Source organism: Mustela lutreola, chromosome 6 (assembly GCF_030435805.1).
Source record: "Mustela lutreola isolate mMusLut2 chromosome 6, mMusLut2.pri, whole genome shotgun sequence".
NCBI lineage: Eukaryota > Metazoa > Chordata > Mammalia > Carnivora > Mustelidae > Mustela > Mustela lutreola.
Genome location: NC_081295.1, coordinates 84,784,015 through 84,803,078, shown reverse-complemented (window position 1 = coordinate 84,803,078; position 19,064 = coordinate 84,784,015). Strand labels below are relative to the sequence as shown.

Below are 19,064 nucleotides of genomic sequence, written 5' to 3'. Positions count from 1 at the left end.
TCGGTTGAGCATCTGCCTTCAGCTCAAGTCGTGATCGCAGTGTCTTGGGATGCCCCGTGCTGGGCTCTGTGCTTGGTGGGGAGTCTGCTTGTTCCTCTCCCTTTGCCCCTCCTTCCTGCTTATGCACACAGATTCACATGTGCGTGTGCTCTCACTCAAATAAATTAAATCTTTAAAAAAAAAAAAAAAGAAGAAAGAAAGAAAAAAATGCAGAAGCCCTTCCCAGAAGTACTGGAAATCAAAATGTGGGAAATGAGCCGGGCTTTGGCTCACATCTGTCTCTCCCATTTCGGGTCTTATCTACATCTTTTCGCTGGAAACGCCCACACCCCCGGACTAGAGGAGGTGCTTCAACAGGTGTCCTAATCTTAGCAGAGACTGAGGGAAGGCAGAAGAAGTAGTAGAAAGAGCACTGGACCCAGAATCAAGAAATCTACAGGTCTGCAGTGTGATTTGGGGCCAGTCACTTTCCCTCTCTGCCTTTAGTTTCCTTACATGCAGTGGCCTTAAAGTCAAATTCTAACATTCCATAATTTCATGACACTGAGATGTTCACGGGGCCAGCAACTCCTTACTTCCCGAAGCACAAGATAGAAAAGCCCACCTTCAGGGCCTCCATACCATCTACTCCTACCTACCACTCATGCCTGCTGTGAGTGAAAAAGCGAAGAGAAATATCCACTGATGTGAGTTGAAACTAGTAACTTTATATTTTTGTAGATTTCACTGATTTATTTGAGAGAGTAAGCGAGAGAGAAAGGGGGGGGAGGTGGGGAAAGTAAGGCAGAGGCAGAAGCCCATTCCCAGCTGAGCAGAGAGCCCCACGTTGGGCTCAATCCCAGAGACTCTGGGATCATGAGCCAAAGACAGCCACTTAACTGACTGAGCAACCTAGGCATCCCAGGGCAGCCAGAATATTTTTATAAAGGGGAATGTGATCGTGTCACAGCCCCCACCAACCTTCTAATGGCAACCTACTGCTCTTAGGATAAATATCAAAGTCTTTAACTTGGCCTCTCTTTCCAACACGAAGTGCCTAGAAGACTTGAGAGTTTGGAGTTCATTCTAATTACAAATGAAAGAGAGGTCTGCAGAGGGCCAAGAAGAGAAGCAGGAGGCTTCAGCAGCAATCCAGGCAAGAGAGGACTCAGTTTGATCCATGCAGTCGAGGTACAAGTGGTGAGAACGACTCAGATTCAGGGCCTAGTATGAGCAGCCAACAGGATTTGCTTTCGAACTAGGTGTGGCAGGAAGGGAAAGAAAAGAGCCAAATGTTAGGATTTTTGGTCCGAGGAATCTAGTGATCCGTGGGACCACTAAGTGAGACCAAATGAACGGCTTTGCAGGAGAGGGCAGATGTGGAAATCAAGAGTTCTGTGTGGATATGTTAAGTGTGAGATGCCTATCAGACAGTCAAGCAGAGATGCATGCATTATTCGAGATCCGTATGGCAAGAGCTTCCAACACAGGAACTCAGCTTTCTTTCCATTTAATTCAGGGCTCCTATCCCATTGGTTCTCAAAGTGCTGCCCCCAGGTTAGCCGCAGCACTATCATCTGGGAACTCCTTAGAAGCTCAAAGCCTCAGGTCCCACCCCAGACCTACTGAGTCAGAAACTCTGGATATGGGGCTGGCAATCTGCGTTTCAACAAGCCCTCCAAGTAACTCACTGAAGTTTGAGGATGACGGCTCGCAGTCATACTCCTTGTCCATAATGATCACCTGATAGCCACAGCTGCCCTGCATGAGGCTTCTCTGTGCCTCTGTTAACCCTCTGCCTCATGAACATTTAGGTGGTACTTTGTTTTTCTGTTGTTGTTGTTGTTTTTTTTTTAACCCAAGACTACTGGAAACCCCAGACACACCACTGATCAAAGTGTTTGAATTCCAGTTTCAGAAACTAAAGCAAGGGGGAGAAACGAAACGGGAACTACAACAATCACAACTATTGCTTTCATGAGAGCTACTATTATTGAGCACCTTGTATGCACTTTCTACGCATTATCTCATTAACCCTCCTAACAGCCTTATGGGGTAGGTACTCTGCGCCCATTTCACAGATAAGGAGATGGAGCAAGGCACAGAGAGGTTACAAAACTTGCCCTCCTGGGTCACACAGCTAGAAAGTAGCAGAACTGGGATTTGAACCCAGGGAGTCAGGTTCCAGAGTCTGCTTTTTTTTTTTTTTGGATATATAACTGACAAATAACATTGTGTAACTTTAAAGTTTACCATCTTAGCATTAGCTAACGCCTCTGTCAAGTCACATAATTATCATTCCTTTTTTGTGGTGAGAACAATTAAGACCCAGTCTCTTAGCAACTTTGATGTTTATAATACAGTGCTGTTAAGTATAATCACTATGTCGTGCATGAGATCCCCAGAACTTTTTTATCTATTAGTTGTGAGTTTCCAGAGCCAGCATGCTTAACCACATAGTATATAGTGTCCCCTATCTTTCTAAGCATCTACACAAGAACCACTTACTGTAATAAATAAGCACATAAGGTTCCCATGAATAACTGAGAGAACTTTAAAAGATGCGAAATTCCATCAGGTTACCAAATAACCCAGCAATTCCACTCCTACGTTAACTCAAAAGAATAGAAAACACACATCCAACAAAAATCTGCACATGAGTCTCATAACATTGTTCACAATAGCCAAAAAGTGGAAACAACCCAAATGTCATCAACTGATGAGTGGATAAACAAAGTGACGTATAGTTGCACAATGGAATATTATTTAGACATAAAAAGGAACAAAATATTGATGCATGCTGCAACACAGGTGAGCCTTGAAAACATTATGCTTCATAAAAGAAGCCAATCATGAAAGGCCTCTTTTCACATTATTCCATTTATATCAAATGTCCAGAATAGGTAAATCTATACATACAGAAGGATTAGTTGCCAGGGGCTGAGGTGAGGATATGGACACAAGGTTTCTTTCTGGGGTGATGAAAATGAACTGAAATTGGTGGTGATGGTTGTCTGGAACTATCTATACTTTAAATGAAAATACAAAATACCCCTGAATTGTACACTTTGTACACTTTGAAAATGAACTGAAATTGGTGGTGATGGTTGTCTGGAACTATCTATACTTTAAATGAAAATATAAAATACCCCTGAATTGTACACTTTGAAAGGGTGCATTTTTATAGCCATGTGAATTATATCTCAATAAAGCTGTTATTTTTTAAAAGGAGGCTTAATTCATTTTAAGTTTAGGCTTACTAAATAGAATGCCTACCTGTTGTCATTAAGGTTGCTAGATCACAACCAAAGAAACTGAAAGTAACTTCCATCACTTTGAATTTTTACCTTTCAATCTGTAGAGAAAACTAGTTTCACTTCTAGGTTGCCATGGACCCAGAAACAGCCATGTATGTCATTTCCCCACCCAGGAGAAAGTTTTTCTTCACCAACACTGAAAGAATGTAAATGCCAAAGTTCTATCCTTGAGAAAATGCCCTAATCTTTTCCTTAAATCAAAGCACTTTCTATCTAAAAAAAACTTTTTCTCCCATACCCAGCAGCTGCTAGGGCTCCCCACTAAAAGCACAGAACTAAACAATAGTTCTCTTCAACCAGCAAGGTACTAAAGACTGTTATGAATTGTGGCAACATTTTAGTGCCTCAAGATAAACAAGGAACATAAATAAATAGTGCCCCAGTAAGGACTTGAGAAACATTCTTTTAAATGTTTACTTGCTCTAATAACAACAGGAATTCTCATAACTAGTATTTATCAAGCAACTATAATGTGCTAAATAAACACTGTCCTGGGTTCTTTACAAATAAGATGTTTAATTTGGTCCTCACAGTGACCCTGAGGAAGGTATTTTTAGTCTCATTTTATAGAAAAGGAAACTGAGGCCCTGAGAAATTGAGTAAGTCATTTGTCATTGATCACGTAAGTATGACAATCCAAGTAATAACTCAAGTCCTTCTGAACTCAAATGTTTTCTCCTCTATTCCTCAATATTCCTCTTCAAAATGAAAAAGGAAGCCAGAAACTTCAAGAAACTAAAAAGATTCCTCTTCCTATCTCACAAAAGTGATACTCTGAAAAAAGCGGGCTCTTCCTATAGTCCAAAACAGGAAATATAGAAAACAAAATACTGTTAATAACAACCAGCAGTCAGCAGGCACAAAAGACCATGCCATGTCTCGCATTTCAAATGCTGCTTCCTGATTTAACAGTTTTCCCTCTTATTCTGATTACAACCTTAGGATGTCAAAATTTAATGATCTCACAATGGAAAGCCCCAGAGAACAGCAGTTGTGAGACTGGAGAGAGAGCTCACTAGACCAGGAAGGAAAAGGAATCAGTTGGCAGGAAGTGGTGCCTATCTAAAAACATAGAAGTCTTCAGCATTAATATTAACACTGTCATTCCATAGCACTTTAATCTGAAGCTATTCCTGCATTCCCTTGCATTATTTTAATACTGTATTACTAAAAGCTGATTCCCAATCTCCATATGTCTAATAGAATCCTAAGTAAAATAAGACTGCTATATAGCCACCACTGACCTTAATTTCTGTCTTGCTACTAAAAACAAAACAAAACAAAACAAAACCACACACACACACACACACACACACACACACACATTCAAAGGATTATCCCTGAGGGAAAAGACCTGAATCAATTAGGAAAGGTAGCAAGTGGGGCACAAGCAAACGTGAATTTCATCACCAAGTAGCCTATGGCTAGTAGAAATCTTAAATTCACGAATAAAATACACATTCCTTATACTCAGGGCTCTGGCCAAAATAAACTGAAACTATAAACCAAGAGCGGACTGAAGGATGTACAAATGCTAAGCTCTCAACATACATCAAAAGGGTAAAGGGGGGTGAGTAGCTTAGAAGGTCTGCTCTCCAACTAAACAACTGAAGAATAAAGAATTTCGTGCATTTGCACAAGATGAGCTTGACAACGCAGGGGGGTAGGAGGTCACTTGGGGTTGAGCAAATCCACAGAAAAATGCTAAAGAAAGAACCTCGATTTTTGAGTCACTCTGTAGTAATTCCTAATGGGAAGTGGTCAACTCAAGATAAAGTAAGGTCGAGCTTGAGAATTTTCCTCACTTTTCCTGTCACCCTGGATAGGATTCCAAGCTCCCACCAGAACCTTTTGGGAGTCCAAGATAAAGATTTGCACGTACTGATCTGGGGGAGCAATGGAAGGGGCCATCCTTATGCAAACAACCACCTGTGCGTGGTGGAGACCCCCAAGAAGGAGTTCTATTTAAAGTGAGAGGCAGCTTTGGCGATGACCCTCCAAACCCAGGACCGACACTGGCTACTCACCCAACTCCAGTGTCCCTTACGCCCGGACTCTGGCCACCTCCCAGCTAAGGGCAGCGGCTCCAGCGCCCTCCGCCCCCAGACCCTGGTCTGCTCCCACACCCAGTCATTCCCAAAGCTCGCTGCCCGCTCCTTTGCCCGACAGCTGACCCGCCGCCACCAGGCAGTCCCAGCTCCCCCAGTCCAGGTTCCCCAAACCAGCCTTTCGGGGTTGCTGACGCCCCAGGGCCGCGGGATTTAAGGCTTAGGATCTGGAAGGATTTGGTCCAATCTCCTCTTCCTTTCGGCGTCCTGGGCTTACCTCCCCGGCAGCTTGGCGCTCCTCTTCCAAAACTGCTTGCTGTTCTCGGCGGCCATTGCTCTGGCCGGGGAAGGCCTTGTAGGCGGGCCAGGGGGGTACCCGGCGAGATGCCCCCAGGACCCCGCAATCGGAGGGCCAACCCAGGCCGCTTCCCCGCCGCCGGTCACCCGCTCCCAGCTCCTGGGGGCGCCATCTTGGATGTGGGCACCCTCCCACCCAGAGCCGCTGCCATTGGTGAGTTGCGCCGGCCGTGGTCAGACGGACGAATAGAAAGCCGGAATCCTGCAGGCCGCTGAAGCCTAACGGTGACGTCAGGGACTGGGCACACAGGTGGACCGGGAAGGCGGAGCTTGTGCAAGCAGGGAGGCGGGACTGAAAGTTCCCTAACCCCAGGAGTGGAAGAAGCAGGTAAAGAAAGGGACCTATGGGAAGGAAGAAAGGGTACTGTTTGGTTTGTGTGCGTGTGTGTTGGGGGCGGAGGAGATGAGGTTCCTGAGCCTAATACTTTTTGGGAAGAGACAGTATATGTATTTATGTACATCAATCTTTCACCTAAAAAGAAGGACCCATGTGTTGGTTGCAGGCCATCTTTAAGAGCTCAGTCAACGACAATCTGATTATTATCCTCCCCACACTTTCCCGTTCCGTTTGGGGTCCGATTTTTTTTTTTTTTAATCTATGAAGGAAGATCAATACGGATCCAGTAGACCGGGGTTGCTAACTGTTCAACACGTGAGTAACGGTTGGTTCGTAAGGGTCTCCCACACCTCTGGTAACTGATCACATTAAAGGATTTATGTGCCGTGGGCAAAATTCAAATGATGTAATCCCTGTTTCACCATTAACTGCCACTTTCTGACTATGAGAACCAGATACTGACAGTGTTAAGGTATGTTCTTATTTTGTCCATCCGAATCAGACTACCAAGTCAACCTTTCTTGCGAGGACATAGTGTATCTCCAAGGCTCCAGTCACAGAGATTGAAGATACATCCTCAAACATCTTCAATGTCCCTTTTTAATCTATGACCCTTGAATTTATTTTCAATTTAGTTTTGACTCAGAATGAGATTTAATATAGCATTTTGAATCCTTTGAATGTTTTGTTGGTGTTTTTTGCTCTTTTTGAGTTTCTGTGGTTGTATACCACAGTGATGGTGATGGGAAGGAACTGCTGAGGTGGGCTGCTGTCCTCCATCCCCCGCTTTCATTTACTGCTGCAAGAGGCCCTTCCACTTATTGAAGAACATCTAACGACCCCCTGTCTGAAAGAGAACATATGCCCTCCAATGGCCTTTTTCTATATAGACATTACCCCCATTTCAAACTTCTTTTGTGCCCTAATTTTACAACCATGATATTGTGTGAAAGGGGCTGTTTTCGCTTTCTATTAATGTGGAAAGCTTCCAGAGACTTTCATCCTCTCTGATAGTCACTTTTATGGGCATCTAATCCACCAAACAAAAGCCCCTCTAGCCTTTTAATCATTTCATCTGCCTTTCTTTGCCTCTTCTTTTTCTTAGAATGTAGTGACCAGCACTGTTCCCTGAGCTCCAGAAGTTTCCTGAGGTTTTTGTTGAAGCCGATGTTTTATCTTTAATCTGAACAGCCAGAACTGTTGCTGGCATTTTGGGCTTTACAAGAGCTGACATCTCAAAGAAATAGTGTACAGAAACTTCTAGATCCCTTTCTTTGGTGGCAACTGACAGGCAGTTCAGAGTACATTATCTTTAAGGAATCATCGGAATTGTCTCCCCCTATGTGAGCTGCCTCACACTTGTCCATGTGGCAAGTCACCCGCCACTTTCCAGCCTACTCACATCGCTTTAGAAATGCTCCAGAAGATGCTCCCCATTGACTTGACATTTCAGGATATGGAAAGCAGAGTATAATTTGTGTACCTAGGAATGTCTCAAAGTATTCCTTTTTCCTAATCATTTGTGAAATCTTAAATAACGTGGATTCCCAGGGGATGCTGTTAGCATTGTTTAATCTGCTCTTTGTTTTCTACATCTAAGACAGATTCTTTTCCAAACAAACAAAAAAAATTCATCAGTCATCTGTTGGTAAATTTTTAAATAGTCTTTATTAAGGAAGCTGAGGTTGTTGGGTCCTCTCTCACCACCACCGCCATCATCACCAGAATCTAAATCAACCGCATTTTTATAGCAGCCTCCTGTCAGTCCTCCCTGCTTACACTCTTGTCCCCTTAGAGTCTATTCCCCACCCAGCATCCAGAGAGAGCCTTTTAAAATGTCAGTCGGATTGTGTCATCCCTCTGCTCAGTACCATGGCTCCATCACACAGCATAAAAGCTTCTCAAAGACCCTACATGATTTGGTTCCACTCTCTTTTTGCTTCATCTGCTCCAACCATAATTGTCGGCCTTTTCCCTGCTTCCTGAATACTCCAAGCATATTCCCACCTCAAAGCCTTTGTATTAGCCACTTCCTATGCTTGAAATTCTCTCCCCCCAAATATCTGAATGGTTTGCTCCCTTATCTCATTTAGATATATTCCTAAGTGTCTTCACATGGGGGGTGCTGTCCATGACCACTCATCTTTTTTTTTAATTTTTAAAGATTTTATTTACTTATTTGGGGGGGATGCAGAGGAAGGGGCAGAGGGAGAGAATTTTTAAGCAGACTCCCCATTGAGCACAGAGCCTCACAACCCAGGAGATCATGACCTGAGCTGAAAACAAGAGTCGGACACTCAACTGACTGAGCCACCCAGGCACCACCACCACCACCCCCAACCACTCATCTTTAACAACGGTCTCCACCACTCTATTTTTGTTGTCTATCTCCATCACCTAAAATGTAAGCTCCAGTGAGGCAGGGCTTTTATTGTTTTTTTTTCTGCCCTTCTCACCTAGACTAGAACTTGGCATATAGTGCACAAGCACTTAACGTGTACTAAGAGAATGAAAAATATAAATTGTTCTTGTCTTTTGGTTCTCTGTTGTTCATAAATTTTTTTGTTGAAAAAGTTAATAGAAACCATGTTTTCTAATGGCTAGTAGGATGTGTCCACTTTACCAAAGATTCTGTAAGCTTGCCTATGCTCTTGGTTGAAGAGCAACCTTCTGATCTTGGAAAAGATTTCCTCTTAAAACTTTTAGCTTCAGAGAAATGAAGCTGTACCTAAAATGATGAGGGAGAAAGGCCACCCACCTAGTCAGCAGATGTCCATCAAAGGGGTGATAGCTGTAGGAGCCAAATCACTTTCACAGCAAACTGCCAGACTGGAAGTGAAAATTACTGGTTTGAGGCTCCCAAGTGGTCCCTGGAGCACTTTTTTTAAATATATTTTTTAAGATTTTATTTATTTGAGAGAGGGAGAGAATGAGAAAGAGGGAGTATGAGAAGAAGGAGGATCAGAGGGAGAAGCAGACTCCCTGCCAAGCAAGGAGCTTGATGCGGGACTTGATCCTGGGACTCCAGGATCATGACCTGAGCCAAAGGCTGTTGCTTAACCAACAGAGCCACCCAGCCGCCTGCATGGAACATTTTTGAATGCAAGCCCTTAGTGTAGAGACTTGCTGTCTCCCTAGACCAGTCTTCTCATACTTTAGTGTACATGTGATGATGTTAAAAGCCTGATTCAGCAGGTCTGGGCTACAGTCTATAATTCTGCATTTCTAATAAGCCCTCAGGTGACACTGATGCAGCTGATTTGTGGACCTCACTTTGTAGATCTATTTCTAGCACAGTATGACCTGAGACCCTTGAATTTATTCTAAGGTTTTGATTTTTTTTAATTTTATCTTTTAAAGTAATCTCTACACCCAACATAGGGCTGGAACTCACGACCCAAAGATCAAGAGTCTCATGCTCTACTGACCGAGTCAGCCAGGTGCCCCAGGTGTGATTATTTTGAAAGTGTAAATAGAAGACTTTCAGTGTTACCTGCCTGCAAGTTTTTAACTTCTCCCTCCTTACCTTCATCTTCACTCAAAGGGGAGTAAAATAACTAATTGTGGACAAAGTAGAGTCAAGGGAATAAGTCACCTGTGGGTTGCATTTGAATTCAAAAGAGGTGGGTGTATCCCAGTCCTTTGAGAAAGCTCTGAGTAGGGACTTACAGGGGAAAATAAGAGAGAGAGAGAGAGAGAAAGGCTTGAAGGACATTAGAAAGGAGCTCGATTGGGAAAGATAAAAAATCCTTTGGACTTAGTTACGAAGAGATCACTGGCAGACTTTAACCTCAGCAAAGGAGTGGAGTGGACACTATGGTACCAGGCAGGGTTAAGACAGGTGAGCAAGAAGCAGACCTCACACGGGGCGCCTGGGTGGCTCAGTCAGTTAAGCATTCTGCCTTTGGCTCAGATCATGATCTGGGGGTCCCAGGACTGAGCCCCATGTTGGGTTCCCTGCTCAGTGGAGAGTCGCTTGTCCCTTTCCCTCTGCCCCTCCCCTCCACTTGTACTCTCTCTCAAATAAACAAAAATCTTAAAAAAGGGGCGCCTGGGTGGCTCAGTGGGTTAAAGCCTCTGCTTTCGGCTCGGGTCATGATCCCAGGGTCCTGGGATCGAGCCCCGCATCGGGCTCTCTGCTCCAGGAGAAGCCTGCTTCCTGCTCTCTCTGCCTGCCTCTCTGCTTACCTGTGATTTCTCTCTGTCAAATAAATAAATAAAAAAAAAATCTTTAAAAAAAAAAAAAAAAAATCTTAAAAAAGAAAAAAGAAAAAAAAAGAAGCAACTCTCCAGTGCACCATGGAATGTTATGTTGGGTGACCAAAGGGATGGTGAGGTCAATCTGGGAACTAAAGGCAACAGAGCTTTCTTGATACCTAGACAACCTCTAGAAAGAGCGAAATGAAAGAGATCAGTTAAATTAGAGAAGGCAAAGGGATAAGCAAAAGACCGAAGAAACAAGAGGTAATTGAGTAAAGAGAGGAAGAGTGGTTACAGTTTGAAGGATGGAGGGAAGATTAAGAATTTCATTCCTAGGAATTTGTTCTAAGAAAGCCAAAAGGAGGGGGGTAGATCTCTGTGTACAAAGATGTTCTTTGCCTTGTGACCAATAATAAAGGGGGGGTAATGAAAAGAATGCAAAGGTTTAAATATGATATGGTACTTACACAAAGTAGGATGTGTAGTTTACAAACCTGAACCATGCAATGTCATTAAGTCGTGCAAGTTTGAACACCTCATAGCACATCAGAAAGGTTTATGAAATGATGTACAGCAGGGAAAAAGCAGAATACAAGAATGTCTTTGCCTAGTTTCAATCAGAAAAGATGGGTTTTGTCAAAGATTGAAGAAAAAATGAGGAAGGTAAGGAAATTTTGGTAGGTAGTGGAAATATACGTCTTTTTATTTCCAGAATTTTTCTTTAATGCTACCACATCTTTCATTGTCTTGAAATATTTGTCGATGGGGCACCTGGGTGGCTCAGTCTGTCAAAGTCTGACCCTTATTTTCGGCTCAGATCATGATCTTGGGGTCGTGAGAGCCAGCCCTGGGTCAGCTTCTGTGTGCCACAAAGGCTGCTTGAGAGTCTCTCCCTCTCTCTCCACCCCTCTCCCCACTCATGCTCTCTCTCTGAATGAATAAATAAAATCTTAAGAAGAAAAGTATATTGCATACTTAGCTAGAGGTAGATAAACTTTTTCTATGAAGGGCCAGGCTGTACATATTTTTGGCTTTTCTGGCCGTGCAATCTCTATTGCAACTTCTCAACTCTGCCCTACAGCATGAAAACAAGCACAGTCAATATGAGAATAAAATAGTTGTAGATGTGTTCCCACAAAACTTTATTTGCGGATGCAAAAATTTGAACATTATGTAATTTTCACAACATGAGATATTATTCTTTCAATTTTTTCCTCAACAATTTAAAAATGTAAAAGCCATTCTTAGCTCACAGGCCATACAAAAAAAGCCTGCCAGATTGGGCTCATGGGTGGTAGTTTGCCAACTCCCGCAACAAAGAATAAAGAATAAGGGTGCAGGGATAGCTCAGTTGGTTGAGCATTGGGCTCATAATTTCAGCTCAGGTCATGGTCCCAGGGTTGTAGGATTGAGCTCTCCCATGGAGCCCCGACTCAAGCCCCATGTAGGGCCCTGTGCTCAGCAAGGAGTCTGCTTGGGTTTCTCTCCCTCTGTCCCTCCCCCCAACTTGCACACACACACACTCTCTCTCTCTTTTGGAGAAACAGATAAATCTTTTAAAAAAAATAAAGAAAGAATAAACATATAACAGCGAGGTTTAAAAAAAAAACAAACCTCTACAATAAAATTTAAGTCCCTTTTTTTGTCCTTCCTTGATCCTGTTCCCTTCCCTCTCTCCCTTCTCTTCCAGTAGAAACCACAATCTTGGGGCGCCTGGGTGGCTCAGTGGGTTGGGCATCTGCCTTTGGCTCAGGTCATGAGGCTGGAGTCCTGGAATTGAGTGCACATTGGGCTCCCTGCTCGGTGGGAAGTCTGCTTTTCCTTCTGCCCTTCATCCTGCTGTGCTCTTCCTCTCTTTCTCTCAAATGAGTAAATAAAATCTTAAAAAAAAAAGAAAGAAAGAAAGAAAGAAAGAAACCACAATCCTGAGTTCTGTGTTCAGCTTTCTATATATGTTGCAAATTTTTACTGTATATGTGGCTATCTATAAGCATGTTTTTCATGTTTTGAAATTTTATAAATAGTACCACACCGTACATAAGCCTCAGCCACTAGCTTTTCTTGCTCAGTATTCTGTTGATAAATGGAGTTCCAGTTTATTTATCTGAGCTGCAATATTGAGTTCCATTCTATGAATATTCCTCAATTGTTGTCCCCAATTTTTTAAATTTCGAACAGTCTCAGTTGACATTATTTTTTTTTTAAGATTTTATTTATTTATCGGGGGCGGGGAGAGCGAGCACAGGCAGACAGAATGGCAGGCAGAGGCAGAGGGAGAAGCAGGCTCCCCGCCAAGCAAGGAGCCTGATGTGGGACTCGATCCCAGGGCGCTGGAATCATGACCTGAGCCGAAGGCAGCTGCTTAACCAACTGAGCCACCCAGGCGTCCCTCAGTTGACATTATTTTACCATGTGCAAAATTTTCTCTAGTGAGGTATTTTTACCTCAATTAGTCTGTGAACTGTTAGGGAGTTAAAATGAATTTGCAAGTTGGGACCTTTAATGAAATAAAATAGACAAGAACAGTTATACCTTAAACTTACACAATGTTATATGTCAATTATATCTCAATTTTTGAAAACAATAGGTGGGATTAGAAAAGATCAGAGTGTGCTGCATGGCATAAAGATAGGCCGTGTTTGATTTTGATGAAGTACCTGTGTTTGTTTTGGACAAGTGTCATTATTTGTAACATCTAAGCTTTTTGGATGTCTTGAGATGACAATGTATGATAAAATGTACAGCTAGTGAATCAACCAATTTATAAGTTTCTTTTTGTTATCATTGATAGAAAAGAAGCATCTTGGACATGGAATTGTTATGCTGTCTCAGAAATGTGAGGACTTACTAGGTTGGCAGCAGAGGGGCTGGAGGAAGTATAGAGGGAGAGCTGTATGCGGATGCGTTCATACTTACATTGTAATAACTGTTAATGTGTGTGCATCTCTTTGGCTGTACTATAGGAAAACATTAAGTGATTCAATGGAAACATACCCCGTTGCTAATATTTGAATAGTATAGATTGGATAATGAATTCTTTTAGAAGCACTATACATTGTGTACTCTCACTTATGTCTGTTTTAATTGAACATTAAGGGAATGCTGTATTTTAATGGTAACCCTGCCAGTATCTTTATCTAGAGGCCTGTTGCCATTTTTGTCCTCTCTGAAATCTTTGTCGCCGAGAAAGGCGGGATTACACTTTTTTCTTTCAGATGGAGTTGATATAGTGTATTCTTGGTTATCGAAATACTCATAGTTTGGGGACTTTGAAATGGTAAATATTCATGGTGTGTGAAAAAGCATGATACATAACTACGATCTTAATTACATTAAAATGCTTACTTTTGTAGATACACACATGGGATCTAGAAGTCAAACTGTAAATTGCTTGTGATTATGGATGACTTTGTTCTTTGCTTCTTGTGTTTTTCAGTTTCCTTTTATGCACATGTTAACTTTCAAAAAATAAATTTTTTAAAACCTAAAAAAAAAAAAAAAGGCTGTGTTTGGAAAAAATTTTGTTTCAACTTCATACACACTTACATGGATATGTGTTTGTGTGCATGTGTGTGTGCTTGATTGTAATGTCAAATGTATTTCTTTTTTTAAATTTTATTTATTTATTTGATATAGAGAGAGATCACAAGTAGGCAGAGAGGCAGGCAGAGAGAGTGGGGGAAGCAGGCTCCCCGCGGAGCAGAGAGCCTGATGCGGGGCTCGATCCCAGGACCCTGAGATCATGACCTGAGCCAAAGGCAGAGGCCCAACCCACTGAGCCTCCCAAGCACCCCTCAAATGTATTTCCTAATGACAGGTGATTGTCAGAAAGTTTGAAAACTACTGCTTTTAGGTCTCTATGAAATACTTGGGAGAGGCACTTGCTAGATCACAGAATATGTACAACGTCCACTTTACTGTACATTGCAAAATGCTCTCCAAAATGGTTTTTCCAATTTATATTCAACCTAGAGGACTGAGTAGAGTTTTCATGTCTTCTTATCCTCACCTATGGTAGGTCTTTCTCATGGGATGTTAAATATAGCGTATACACAAGAGAATGTGTAAAACTAATACGTACAGTTCAATGAATAATAACATTTGCACTCCTGGATCCACTCCACACACTATGCAATAGGACATCGGCAGTACCTTAAAAGCCTCTTGCTGTGTGTGTGTAGGAGGGTGTTCCTTCCTTTGGACATTCCCCGCACTCCAGATACAACCACTTTGCAGAATTTTGTACTGACCTCAGGGTTCCTGGGTGGCTCAGTCAATTGAGCATTGGACTCTTGATTTTGGCTCAGGTCATGACCTCAGGGTCCTGTGATCAAGCTTCTGCTCAGGCTCCAGGCCCAGCGGGGAGTCTGCTGTCCCCCTCTCCGTCTGCCTCTGCCCCTGCCCCTGCTCACATGCTCTCTAAAATAAATAAATCTTTAAGAAAAAAGGTATTTTGTACTGTCCTCTTGTTTTCTTTATAGTTTTCCACTTATGTTTGTAAACTTAATATTTATCATAATGGTATTGTAGCTATTCTGTTGCTTGCTGCTATTGGACAGCAATAAAGTTCTGAGATTGATTGATTTTAAGATTTTATTTATTTCTTTGACAGAGAGAGAGAGACAGCATGAGAGGGAAGATAAGCAGGGGCAGAGGGAGAGAGAGAAGAAGGCTTTCCTCTGAGCAGGGAGCCTGATGCAGGGCTTGATCCCAGGACCCTGGGATCATGACCTGAGCTGAAGGCAGACGCTTAACGACTGGGTCACCTAGGTACCCCGGGTTTTGAGATTTAGCTATCATTCATGTTGGGGAGTATAGCAAGCATTCGCTCATTTTCGCTGCTGTATAATATTCCATTTTATAAATGACACAGTTTATCTCTACTACTACTGAGCAGCATTCAGTTGCTTCATATTTTGTGCTCCTGTGAACTCTGCTGCTATTAACGCTCTTATCCATGTATCCTGAATAAGTGGACAAGTGGAAGGGTTTCTCTAGGATATCAATGTTGGATTGGAAGTGCTGGTCTGGAGTACATGGAAATGTTCAGTTTTGCAGAATAATTTTTTATTGTGTTTCATAGTGGCTGTCCTACTTTATATTTCTACCTGTTTTGGTAAAACTTCCATTTTCATTTCCTATGACATGATTTCAAAAGTAAATAAAAACTGGAGGGAGAAAGATAGTTCAAAGCTAAAGCCTTCAAAATTGGGTTGAACAGGAAGCAGAAAAATAGTAATCTGTTCAGTCATATAAATCTTTCTTCTTTTCCTTTCTTATTTCATTTTTCTGTTCAGTCACATAATATCTGTTCAGTCACATCAATCCTCTTCTTTTCTTTTCTTCTTTCCTTTTTCTCCCCACTCTCTTGGGTTGAAATTTGTATTGAAAGCAAATGTTTTGCTGATTGGAATAACGGGGAATTCCTGAAAAGAAATCATGGACTTGGGAATTAGTGGGCTTGTGATCAATAACAGGAGTGGCCCACCTTCATTTGAACTATTAAGAACCCTAGAAAAAAATCTCCTATGATTCTGTCAGTGGGGTCCTTCCTTGTTTCCTTCCTGCCTTTTTCCTTTCCTTCTTTCTTTTCTTCAATTTGTACATGTCGCCAATTCAAAGCATGCAGATAGGTGTGTTGTAGATTGAATGATGGCCTCTGAAATATATGTCCACACCCAAATCCCTGAAACCTGTGAATGTTATCTTGTTTGGAAAAGGGGTATTTGTGGAAATAAGAAAGTCAAGAATTTTGAGATGAGATCATCATCCTCTACTTGGTTGGGTCCTAAATCCAATGACCAATGTCCTAAACCCCTGACAAGATAGAAGACATGGACGGGAGAGGGGGAAGTGACATGACTATGGTAGTAGAAGTTGAAGTCACCCAGGACCCAGAAGAGGCAAGGAAGGATTCCTCCTGGAATCTTCAGAGAGGGCAGGGGCCTGCCAACTCTTTAATTTTGTTCTTCCAGCCTCCAGAACTGTAAGAGAAAGACTTGTATTGTTTTATGCCCCCAAATTTGTGATACCTTGTTACAATGGTCCTAGGAACCTAACATAGGATATCAAGAGAAAGTTGGTCTCTCTCATATCCTTCACCCTTAGATGCCCATTCATCCTTCCCAGCAGCATTCCCATACAGTTCCTTGTATGTCATCCTTCTAGAGATATTCTTACAGAGCCCCTTCATAGGTGGCAAAGACATTCAAGATCACTTTACAAATGAGGAGTCTGAAGCTCAGACAAAGAAACTTGCCCAAGGACCTCCAAATCAGTCAGTGCCAAAGAAGAACAGGAACTCAGGTTTCCTATCTCCTGGTTTTATCCTCCTTCGTTATGAAAGAAGTATTAAGGAGCAGATTTTGATGTCAGGATAGGAGGAGAGAAGAGGAGCATATTAGGTGAATGAAGAAAGGGTAATGTCGTGGAGATGATAAAGGAGCACAAAAATGGTTATTATTTAACCTCAGGTTGGTCACGGTTCAATGTAGCACTCCACCAGATCCTTGCCAGACTCTGTCTGTAGATAGAAATTAGTCATTCCATCCAACTAGCTTTTATTGGGTATCTACTATATTCCAGGCATCAAACTATATTAAGAACTGTGGGGGTGCCTGGGTGGCTCATTCACTAAGCGTCTGCCTTCTGCTCAGGTCATGATCCCAGGGTCCTAGGATTAAGCCCTGCATCAGGCTCCCTACTCAGAGGGAAGCCTGCTCTCTCCCTCTCCCACTCCCCCTCTTGTGTTCCCTCTCTCACTGTCTCTCTCTCTCTGTCAAATAAATAAATAAAACCTAAAAAAAAAAAAAAAACCACCATAAAATACAGCTCCCACCCTCAACAAATGTATTATCTGGTAGGAGAGTCAGGCTCCTAAGTTAAGCAGTCTCATAAATAATAAAAATATATGTGTGCACTAAAGTCCTAAAAAAATAAGATGGAATGTGGTCCTCTTTGTTTGGGGATATGGGAAAGGTCTTGAAGAAAGAGTAGGAGTTTAGCAGGTAGAGAGGGAGGGAAAAGCATCCTAGGCAGGATGAAACATTTACAGACCTAAGGGAGTCTACAAGAGAAGTTGCATTTGGGAAACCACATAGGAAACACTGTCGATGCCTCACCCATATCGCTCAACCTCTCTATATATGCTCTCTTTGCCCAAAGTCTCTCCTTTCAACTCTCAAAAACAAAACAAAATAAAAACATACTGCCCGTACTCATGGTGTACTATTAGTGCCTAGGAGTTAACTCCTCCTGGGAGTAGCCCTCAACCAACTCTCAGGAGTGGGTGTATTAATTCCCCAGCTCCTTCATCCCTCAGATGGGATAATTCTGAGGCATGTGTTCCACAGTTTCTTAATAGGATTAAACTCCTGTAGTTGGCTTAATAGCTCTCTCTTAATGGGCTATCTTCCTTCCCTGTATTGCTTCCTACCTCTTCTCCATTGGTGTTTCCATCACCTCCCAAATCAACTACTTGCTCCCAAGTCCTTGTTTCAGGATCACTCCTGGGAGAGTCCAAACTGAAATGAAACCTATGTAGCACTACTTTGTGCTTTATTGTTATAAAGAGTGTGAAGAATGGGGTGCAGTGATAGTAGACATTGGAGCAAGAGCCTACCTATCACGGTGGACTTCTAATGCCCTATGAGAGCTACAGGACCTTTCCCTGAGACAATGTGACAGTCACTGAAAGTTCAAGTAGGGGCATGGCATGACCATATTTGCATGGTAGAAAGGCCACGTCGTCACCTATCCAACCATTAAATGGCTTTCACTACACTTAGAACGAAATCCACACTCCTAACCATGCCCTAAAATACACTGCATGACCGGGTATCATGCCTGCTCCCCATCCTCTGAAAACTCTCTATTTGATTTGGCATTTGTAGAGTTCTTATGGACCCAGATGGCTCAGGGAGACAGAACCCCGTGAAGAGTTGTGGTAAACTGGACTATGGTTATCAGTTCTTTACTCCCTCTTGTTCTGTGACCTTGCAGTGCATGGCAGTGGATGGAGCATAGTTCCCTGCTAGAGTTCTGGCCAATGGAATGTGAGCAAAACTGACAGTATGCCTCAAGAGGCATCCCGTCTTTCTGTTCACCCTGCTGCACTCCTACCATTCACCATCCTAGCAGACCCTGAGAGCTGCCAGTCCAAGGAGGATAAGAGACATGTGTAGTGGACAAAACCCCAAACTGGAGCCTGGAACTAATCCCACTAACATGCAGCCTAAAGCATGAGTGAGAAAAATAGGTGCTAGTGGTTGCAAATCACAGGGGGCTTATAGACAACAAATTTATTTCTCACAGTTCTGGAGGCTGGAAGTCCAAGATCAGGCTGCCAGCATTGTTGGGTTTGGTAAAGGCCCTCTTCCAGGTTGCAGCCTGCCAACATCTTGCTGTGTCCTCATGTGGTAAATGAAGGGAGAATTGCTCTGGGACCACTTTCCTTTCTTCATGAGGGCTCTACCCTCATTACCTAACCACTTCCCAAGGACCCCCCTTTTAATACCATCACCTTGGGCATTAAGTCTTCAACCTGTGAATTATGGGGGGCTATAAACATTCATTCTATAGCACTGTCACTGCTGTGCCCAGCATTGCCATTAGAATAGGTCTAGGCCAGCCTGTTGGATGCTGAGAGACACGCGGCACTCGGCCAAGTCTCCCTGAGCTATCCCAGCTGAGGCCATCCTAGATGAGCCAACAACCAGTTGAGCCTGAGACATGAGAATGAGCTCGGCCAAAATCAACAGAACTGTCCAGCCAACCACCAGTTGACCCCAGACACTTCAGTGAGTTCAGCTGAGAGAGCCCAGCTCA

The 19,064-nt window shown here is 42.7% G+C and overlaps 3 protein-coding genes across 6 annotated transcripts in view; 2 read left to right on the top strand and 1 right to left on the bottom strand.

Annotated features, from left to right (window-relative positions):
- The window catches only part of TBC1D22B (TBC1 domain family member 22B), a 74,705-nt gene extending 68,889 nt beyond the window's left edge, over nt 1-5,816 (bottom strand). For 2 of the 3 annotated variants that reach the window (XR_009354686.1, XM_059177829.1), the window contains exon 1: nt 5,622-5,814. Coding sequence is in view for 2 of the 3 variants with exons in the window: in XM_059177829.1 (XP_059033812.1) it covers nt 5,622-5,677 (56 nt within the window). In the remaining variant the exon portion in view is untranslated. Of the gene's footprint in view, nt 1-5,621 lie in introns of all 3 variants that reach the window. The other variant, XM_059177830.1, reaches the window with a different exon arrangement.
- A 120-nt stretch (nt 5,817-5,936) lies between these two features.
- TMEM217B (transmembrane protein 217B) overlaps nt 5,937-19,064 on the top strand; it is a 37,591-nt gene continuing 24,463 nt past the window's right edge. The window contains exon 1 of one of the 2 annotated variants that reach the window (XM_059177832.1): nt 5,937-6,029. The gene's annotated coding sequence lies outside the window, so the exon portion shown is untranslated. Of the gene's footprint in view, nt 6,030-6,105; nt 6,354-19,064 lie in introns of those variants that run through there. The other variant, XM_059177833.1, reaches the window with a different exon arrangement.
- TMEM217 (transmembrane protein 217) overlaps nt 5,947-19,064 on the top strand; it is a 29,896-nt gene continuing 16,778 nt past the window's right edge. The window contains exon 1 of the mRNA XM_059177831.1: nt 5,947-6,029. The gene's annotated coding sequence lies outside the window, so the exon portion shown is untranslated. The remainder of the gene's footprint in view (nt 6,030-19,064) is intronic.